Below are 9,299 nucleotides of genomic sequence, written 5' to 3' on the forward strand. Positions count from 1 at the left end.
AGCAGAAGAGGAGGTTACAGACCTACATATCAGCATGGGAGTGGGGGATAGGAATGAAAATGGGGGACAGGGGAACAAATACACTCTCCTGTGCAGGACTGGTCTGGCACGGTGGTGAGGGGAGGCTGCTAGAGCAAGCCGAGCCCACCCATATCTGTCAGCATGTGAGTGATACCACAGCACAGCTCCACTCACACCAGCAGACGCGATCAAGACTGAAGAACTACTTTGAGCCACGTTCTCCATATTTATTAACTTTCCCTCAGCATTTGAATAGCTTGTTGCCTTTTACACATAGCTTGCCGTCCGTCGTGTTGAGCGCAGTCTTTCATTGATTCTATTGTGTTTTTTGTATTTACTGGGAATGCCCGCAAAAAAATGAACCTCAAGGTTGTAACGTAACATAGACGGAGACGTAACAATAGTTTTTACCCCTCGTGTATATGAAGGATGTGTAATAAAGTCAATTCGATTCATGTACTTTGCCAATAAATTTACTTTGGACTTTGAAATACTCTTGAAAAACATGGATAACTGTCCACAGATACTAAACAGAAATTCTGTGCAAAATACAGTCAGTAGCCACTTTATTGGGTACCACTTGTACCTGGCAAAGTGGCCACGGAGTATATGTTCATGGTCTTCTGCTGCTGTAGCCCGTCCAACTTCAGAGTTCGACGTGTTTATGCATTCAGAGACTATCTTCTGCACCCCACTGTTGTAGCATCTGGTTATTTGAGTTGCTGTCACCTTCCTGTCAGCTTGAATCCATTCACCTCTGATCTCAAACACCAAGAAAACCTGCAGATGCTGGAAATCCAAAGCAGAGACTTGCAGGCAGCCACAAAATAAAGAAACCCAATAGAACCCACTTTTTTTTTAAAAGTGGACTGTCAAAACCCAACGTGCAGGGGAAAAAAAATCGTGCAAACAAGGAAGTAGCCCAAGAAATAGTGGATGCATTAGTGATAATTTTTCAAAACTCTTTAGATTCTGGACTAGTTCCCGAGGATTGGAGGGTGGCTAATGTAACCCCACTTTTTAAAAAAGGAGGGAGAGAGAAACTGGGGAATTGTAGACCGATTAGCCTAACATCGGTGCTGGGGAAAATGCTAGAGTCAGTTATCAAGGATATGATAACAGCACATTTGGAAAGCGGTGAAATCATCGGACAAAGTCAGCATGGATTTGTGAAAGGAAAATCATGTCTGACGAATCTCATAGAATTTTTTGAGGATGTAACTAGTAGAGTGGATAGGGGAGAACCAGTGGATGTGGTATATTTGGATTTTCAAAAGGCTTTTGACAAGGTCCCACACAGGAGATTAGTGTGCAAACTTAAAGCACACGGTGTTGGGGGTAAGGTATTGATGTGGATAGAGAATTGGTTGGCAGACAGGAAGCAAAGAGTGGGAATAAACGGGACCTTTTCAGAACGGCAGGCGGTGACTAGAGGGGTACCGCAAGGCTCAGTGCTGGGACCCCAGTTGTTTACAATATATATTAATGACTTGGATGAGGGAATTAAATGCAGCATCTCCAAGTTTGCGGATGACACGAGGCTGGGCAGCAGTGTTAGCTGTGAGGAGGATGCTAAGAGGATGCAGGGTGACTTGGATAGGTTGGGTGAGTGGGCAAATTCATGGCAGATGCAATTTAATGTGGATAAATGTGAGGTTATCCACTTTGATGGCAAAAACAGGAAAACAGATTATTATCTGAATGGTGGCCGATTAGGAAAAGGGGAGGTGTAACGAGACCTGGGTGTCATTGTACACCAGTCATTGAAAGTGGGCATGCAGGTACAGCAGGTGGTGAAAAAGGCAAATGGTATGGTGGCATTTATAGCGAGAGGATTTGAGTACAGGAGCAGGGAGGCACTACTGCAGTTGTACAAGGCCTTGGTGAGACCACACCTGGAGTATTGTGTGCAGTTTTGGTCCCCTAATCTGAGGAAAGACATTCTTGCCATAGAGGGAGTACAAAGAAGGTTCACCAGATTGATTCCTGGGATGGCAGAACTTTCATATGATGAAAGACTGGATCACCTAGGCTTATACTCGTTGGAATTTAGAAGATTGAGGGGGGATCTTATTGAAACGTATAAAATCCTAAAGGGATCGGACAGGCTAGATGCAGGAAGATTGTTCCCTATGTTGGGGAAGTCCAGAACGAGGGGTCACAGTTTGAGGATAAAGGGGAAGCCTTTTAGGACCGAAATGAGGAAAAACTTCTTCACACAGGGAGTGGTGAATCTGTGGAATTCTCTGCCACAGGAAACAGTTGAGACCAGTTCATTGACTATATTTAAGAGGGAGTTAGATATGGCTCTTGTGGCTAAAGGGATCAGGGGGTATGGAGGGAAGGCAGGTGCAGGGTTCTGAGTTGGGTGATCAGCCATGATCATACTGAATGGTGGTGCAGGCTTGAAGGGCCGAATGGCCTACTCCTGCTCCTATTTTCTATGTTTCTGTGTTTCTAGCAATAGAAGTAACCAATTAACATTCAGAATTGCAGTTGACTAAGGTGAATCTGCAGCTACGGAGCCAGTCACAGCTGGTCCAGGAGCCCGTTATTTGCAGGCCACAGCCTCAATTCAGCGCAGACACGAGTGGACCTCACCGAGCTGTCAGCTCAACACCGGCCCAAGTCTCTCAGCCTGAGGGAAGAAGCTATTACCCGATAGTTTTAGGTGTTGAGTTCCACAGTTTAGGAGAGCAGTTCAAAAAAGCTGACGTGATAATCGTCTTTCAAGGGAAAAATTGCTTAAATTTAAGTGACCGGAAAAGAAGACCTGAGAGCTCGAGCAGGATTATAGAACATAGAATAGCACAGCACAGTACAGGCCCTTCAGCCCACAATGTTGTGCCAACCCTCAAACCCTGCCTCCCATGTAACCCCCCCACCTTAAATTCCCCCATATACCTGTCTAGTAGTCTCTTAAATTTCACTAGTGTATCTGCCTCCACCACTGACTCAGGCAGTGCATTCCACGCACCAACCACTCTCTGAGTAAAAAACCTTCCTCTAATATCCCCCTTGAACTTTCCACCCCTTACCTTAAAGCCATGTCCTCTTGTACTGAGCAGTGGTGCCCTGGGGAAGAGGTGCTGGCTGTCCACTCTATCTATTCCTCTTAATATCTTGTACACCTTTATCATGTCTCCTCTCATCCTCCTTCTCTCCAGAGAGTAAAGCCCTAGCTCCCTTAATCTCTGATCATAATCCATACTCTCCAAACCAGGCAGCATCCTGGTAAATCTCCTCTGTACCCTTTCCAATGCTTCCACATCCTCCCTATAGTGAGGTGACCAGAACTGGACACTTCTCCAAGTGTGCCCTAACCAGAGTTTTATAGAGCTGCATCATTACATCGCGACTCTTAAACTCTATCCCTCAACTTATGAAAGCTAACATCCCATAAGCTTTCTTAACTACCCTATCTACCTGTGAGGTAACTTTCAAGGATCTGTGGACATGTCCCCAGATCCCTCTACTCCTCCACACTACCAAGTATCCTGCCATTTACTTTGTATTCTGCCTTGGAGTTTGTCCTTCCAAAGTGTACCACCTCAGACTTCTCCGGGTTGAACTCCATCTGCCACTTCTCAGCCCACTTCTTCATCCTATGAATGTCTCTCTGCAATCTTTGACAATCCTCTACACTATCTACAACACCACCAACCTTTGTGTCATCTGCAAACTTGCCAACCCACCCTTCTACCCCCACATCCAGGTCGTTAATAAAAATCACGAAAAGTAGAGGTCCCAGAGCCCATCCTTGTGGGACACCACTAGTCACAACCCCCCAATCCGAATGTACTCCTTCCACCATGACCCTCTGCTTTCTGCAGGCAAGCCAATTCTGAATCCACCTGGCCAAACTTCCCTGGATCCCATGCCTTCTGACTTTCTGAATAAGCCTACCGTGTGCAACCTTGTCAACCTTATAAAATGAAAATGATTCTGTGGTGTACTCTATTCCCAGGCCAATGAGAGCTTTAACAACAAGTACAGGTTTGGCAGCCCTTATCCAAGATTCCATAATGTTTTTGACCGTACGCATAACAACACAAATGGAAAATTTCACAAAGTACTGGGGAGGTTCCCAGCTCTCTGTGCACAACAGACAGTTCTGAGAAGTGAGCTCACATATGTAATGAAGAGAAGTTAATGAAAAATAGAAACACACTGCATAAAATGAAGATCTTGATCGTCTATTGGAAGAATGGATTCGTCAGTGGAGTGAATGTATGCCACAGCAGTTTGCTGATCACGATGAAGTGAAAATTGAAGGCAAGTGTGAAAGGCATAACATTAAATTTTTTTTTAAGATTTGCAGTGATGAGGCATCTGTTGGTCACGAAGCAGCAAAGAACTTCATTGACGAGTCTGCCAAGTTCATTGCTGATGAAAGTCTCGCAACGAGCAGCTGCATCAGTACGTATGCATGATGAACAAGTGCTTACTGCCAGCACATATATTCAGAGCTGGGAACGATGGCGATGCTAAACAGCCACTGACTGTCCACATGGGCAGCCAAGGTAGTGATAGCCTATGTTCCCTCTAAGCTGTGAGCACGCACACACATTTTTCAACCAGCGCACAAAGGAAATTAATGTGCGCACAAAAGGTTAGTTACCTAAAATAATGTAGTAATTAATATTATACTTACTGAAAATAATCTTTTAACTAAATGTTTCTGTTAACTAATTAGTCGGTTTTTCAAATACCACAATGCACGTCACTAATTTACCTTTCCTGTTCTGGTTTGTACAGCTGCATCAGGGTGGCAGCCATCTTTGGTGGACAGTGTTCATATCATAAAGTTTACAAAGATCTGTTTCAAATCCTGTAGATAAGTTTTTACTAAGTTTTTATTGAAAAAATATTGATTCACGAAGTTAAATTCAAAAGAAGCGAAGGGCGTGAAATGCAAAAGAACTTTACAGGTTTTAAGTGATGTCTTTGATGAACTGGCTGCACTGTGCAAGAATCTGCAAAAGAGTGGCCTGACACCGACTGATTCACTTCATTTTGCGCGAGGCAAAATTAACAAGATAAGAAAGCAGTATCTGGGAGACAATGTTTCGTGGAGCGACAAAGTTAACGTTTTGCTAAGCCAACAACGTGAAGAAAATGTCACAGTAAATGCAAGTTTGCTGTTGACTTTTATAAATAGTCTTTGTGTTCATTTAGAAGAAAGGTTTTCTGAAGATGAGGTACAAGAATGGTCAGCTTTTGATATCACTGCAATTGCAAATTGTGACTTCACATTTGGCAATGAACAAGTTAATGCCTTATGTCTAAAATATCATGATTTCCTAGCTGAAAATACTTTAATAGTTAGACAGTTTAATGATTTCAAATTTTCCATGCAAGAAAAAATTAAATCCAAACTGATTTCAAACTTTGTTCAAATGGTGGCTTTTGTACTTCAAAATGAACAGTCTTGCGACCTTGCACAGTTGATGGACATTGGGGGAACCTTTCTTGTACCTAGTGCGGACTGTGAGCGAGGTTTTAGCCTAATGAATCAACTCAAAAACAAGCTGAGAAACCGTTTAGGTGAATGTCATTTGGATATGTTAATGAGAATCAAAAGCTATCAATTGGATGGAAGTTCTATTAGTCTAGATAGAGTTTACAAAGAATGGGTAAATGCCAAAGACAGGAGAGAGAAAAAATAACCAAGTGACTTAAATACGCATGTTATTTTGTTGTTATTCTGTGCAGCTTTATATAAAATATTTTGTAAACCTACATAAACTGTGCCATGTGTACATTCAGTGCGCACATACTTTTGTCACAGGAAACAAATTTGCACAACATAAGATTTTTGTGCACACTGACTACTAAAAATTAGAGGGAACATTGGTGATAGCCTACCTTTCTGATGGTTCAATGTGCACATTATTGTTTCACACACAAAATTATTAAAAATATTATATAAACTTATCTTCAAAGTATATGCATAAGCTGTATGCATAATATAAATGGATTTCTGTATTTAGACTTGGGTCCTATCCCCAAGAACGTCAGTATAGAGGAGCAAATTTTCCAAAATCCGAAACACTTCTGGCCCTGAGCAGTTCGAATAAGAGGTGCTCAACCTGTAACAGGAATCGGAGGGGCAACATTCTTACCTGGATATGGAATGAGCTGCCAGAGGAAGTGGTGAAGCAGGTACATTAACAACATTTAAAGGGCGCTTGGATATGTACACGAATAGGAATGGTTTAGGACAGGGTGGCGCAGTAATGTAGTACTTGGTGCATGCTTTCCAGGGCCAGTGATCGAGGTTCAGTTCCTGCCACTGTCTGCAAGGAATTCGTTCTCCCCATGACTACATGGATTCTGCTGGGTACTCCAGTTCTCTCTCTCACACACTCACTCCATTAGGATTAGTAAACTGTGGGCGTGCTACACTGGCACCGAAAAGATGGCAACGCTCGCGGGCTGCCCCCAGCACATCCTCGGACAGTGCTGGCCATTGACACAAATGCCACATTTCACCGTACGGTTCATCGCCGCAATCCACATGTGCCAAATGAAGCTAACCTTTATTAGCATTATTTGTTTAAGACACCTCCAAAAGGGCACGCCTAGCTCTCCTATATGCAAATGAATAAAGTCCCAGTATGCTCAGCCTCTCTAGAAACCAATCCCTCAAGTCCCAGTAACATTCGAGTAAATCTCTCTCTAGCCCAACGCCATCTCTCCTACAGTAGGGTGACCAAAACTGAACACGGTACTGTATGCAAGATAGGCCAAACAGGGGCGAATGGGATTAATTTACATGGGAATTTTGGTCGGCAAGCACAACCATCTTCTTGTGCTATGTCGGATTCAGGGGAACAATTATTTCGTTTTTTTGTGCAGGAAACGACATTAAACCATCTTGAATAGACTAGTTGCCAAATGGCCTACTTCCTTGCAGTATGACCCTGTGACTTAGTCTAAACTATCTTGTAGCAAATAAAATAACGCTGGCAAAAACACTTTCCGGATGGACTGTAGAGGCGGGAGAGAACAAGGAATTATTTTCTCCCTTCTAAAACAAAGCGGTCAGGATTACTGCGAGCCATTAAAAAGATGGAAGTAAAGTTAAAACGTGATTTTGTGTGTGTTTTTTTAAAGCTATGTTTGAGAGGATCATAATAGCGAGCTCACAGCTGGGGGCAGTGCACTTGGCCCCAGAGTCTGTGTATCGGGAATTGTGCTCGACTCTAACCATCAGGATAGTCAGAAAGTCATTCGGGCTGTTCGGGGGTATTTTTCTGTCACCACCCACCGCCCTGCGACCTCGAAAGCCGAGTCGCCCTCATCTTTAAAACTGTTTTCAAAATATCTTCGGTCCATGGCGAATTAACGGTTGAAAAAAACTAGGTTGCCTTGAAAGTGTTTTATATGAAAACGTTTTCTTGGTGCATAAAGGTCAACCACCACTCCTGTGCTGGCGTAGTCACTCGCAGGGGTAGGTGAAGTTATAGTTAATTTTATTTTTGGGTGAATTTACAGTTGTTTAACTGCGACCCGGGTTTACACCACCCTCGCTGACGGGAGGCCGAATTATTACTAACAGTAATTGCACCCTTTTTAAAGTTTCCGCTAACTTATCAAGCTTTTAGCCAAATAAAAAGGGACAATCCCCGTGCCCTTTAAGGGAGGGAAAAAAAGCATCGGCCTATAACATTTACTAAACTAACTGTATTTCAACTTAAGACGGAGAAACGCGAGGTAAGTATGGTTGTTTTAAAGGAGTATATAGACGTTATTGTACGTCAAATTACAACAGAATCATAAATAACAGGCCGGAATATTATCTGCTAGTTTCCTGGAACAAATGGGGAAGGGAAAGGGAGAAGAAGGTTCTTGTGAAGGGAGAACGGGTTAGTGCATACAATTCACTAAATCGGTGGGGGCTCGTTTTAAGTTTAAAAAGTCGAATCGCTTTGTAACGACCGAGAAGACAAACACGAGGGAAGGGTACCTGTTCACAGGTGTAGAATCCATCTGACTGTAGATCACGAGTAGAGTGAGTAAACACGCAAACGTGATCCAAAACTTCGCAAACTTCCTCATTTTAAAATCCAGCGAGTTGTCAGCGGCTTCCAGGAGAAATAAAAGCGCGGTTATGATGGCAGAGCGGCAGGGAGAGGAACTTGCTTTGCCTCGTCGATAAGCGACGCCTCTTGACTATTATCTCCAAACTAAAGCCAACCCATGTCGGAGGAAACGTGAAGACACCCAGTCGTTCAGTCAGTTCCCAGCCCCGCTCGTTCGGCGGATTAACATCGAGGTGCGACGGTTTAAAGCCGATGCCTTGTCAACACCGCTTGAAGAGCAACCTTTTTGTATGTTTCCTTGTGAACGACATCCTTTGAGAGCGTACCGCTAAAATGTCCCCAGATGTAACAATAAATTAACACCAAGACTTCGCACGGGGGTAGAAGAGGTTTTTACGAGGGTGAGAGGTGGACTTGGGCAGCTACCGGTACAGTCTGCAGTGGGAGAGAATGAAGAGGCACATAAGGTTATAGGGCAGGGTTAGAAAGAGCGAGGTCAGGGAGCGATCTGGAACAGGAAGATAAGAATGTTTAAGCTGAGCCGTGGCAAAACAAGGAATCAGAATCAAGTTTATTATCACTGTCTTGATGGCGTGAGATTTGTTGTTTTGCAGCATAAAAGCATAACAAAATATAAATTACAAAATAAATAAATAAATGGTGCAAAAAAAAAAGGGAATAACAGGGTAGTTTTCCAGGGTTTATGGGCCGTACAGAAAACTGGTGGTAGATAGGAAGTTCAAAATAAATTTATTATCAAAGTACATATACGTCACCGTATACAACCCTGAGATTCATTTTCTTGTCTGCATACTCAACAAATCTATAGAATGATAGCTATAACGGAATCAATGAAAGACGGGGCATTCGACCAGAGGGCAAAAGACAAAAACTGTGCAAATACAAAAATAAAGACATAATAATAATAAATATCAAAAACACGAGATGAAGAGACAATGAAAGTGAGTTCATAGATTGTGGGAACATTTCAATGATGGGGCAAGAGAAGCTGAGTGAGTTTTCCCCTCTGGTTCAGGAGCCTGATAATTGAGGGGTAATAACTCTTCCTGAATCTGCTGGTGTGAGTCCTGAGGCTCCTGGGTCTTCTTCCCAAAGGCAGCAGTGAGAAGAGAGCATGTCCTGGGCAGTAGGGTCCCTGATGATGGATGCTACTTTCCTGCAACAGCATTTTGTGATCAATGGTGGGGAGGGTTTTTCCGTGATGGACTG

General features: G+C 43.2%; 1 protein-coding gene across 1 annotated transcript in view; it reads right to left on the reverse strand.

The window, feature by feature from the left end:
* LOC140187098 (alpha-N-acetylgalactosaminide alpha-2,6-sialyltransferase 2-like) overlaps positions 1–8,518 on the reverse strand; it is a 66,778-nt gene extending 58,260 nt beyond the window's left edge. Inside the window, exon 1 of the mRNA XM_072242046.1 lies at positions 7,994–8,518. Within this exon, the coding sequence (XP_072098147.1) occupies positions 7,994–8,085 (92 nt within the window). The 5' untranslated portion in view covers positions 8,086–8,518. The remainder of the gene's footprint in view (positions 1–7,993) is intronic.
* Between the last annotated feature and the right edge of the window lie 781 nt (positions 8,519–9,299).

This window comes from Mobula birostris, chromosome 24 (assembly GCF_030028105.1).
Source record: "Mobula birostris isolate sMobBir1 chromosome 24, sMobBir1.hap1, whole genome shotgun sequence".
Lineage (NCBI taxonomy): Eukaryota > Metazoa > Chordata > Chondrichthyes > Myliobatiformes > Myliobatidae > Mobula > Mobula birostris.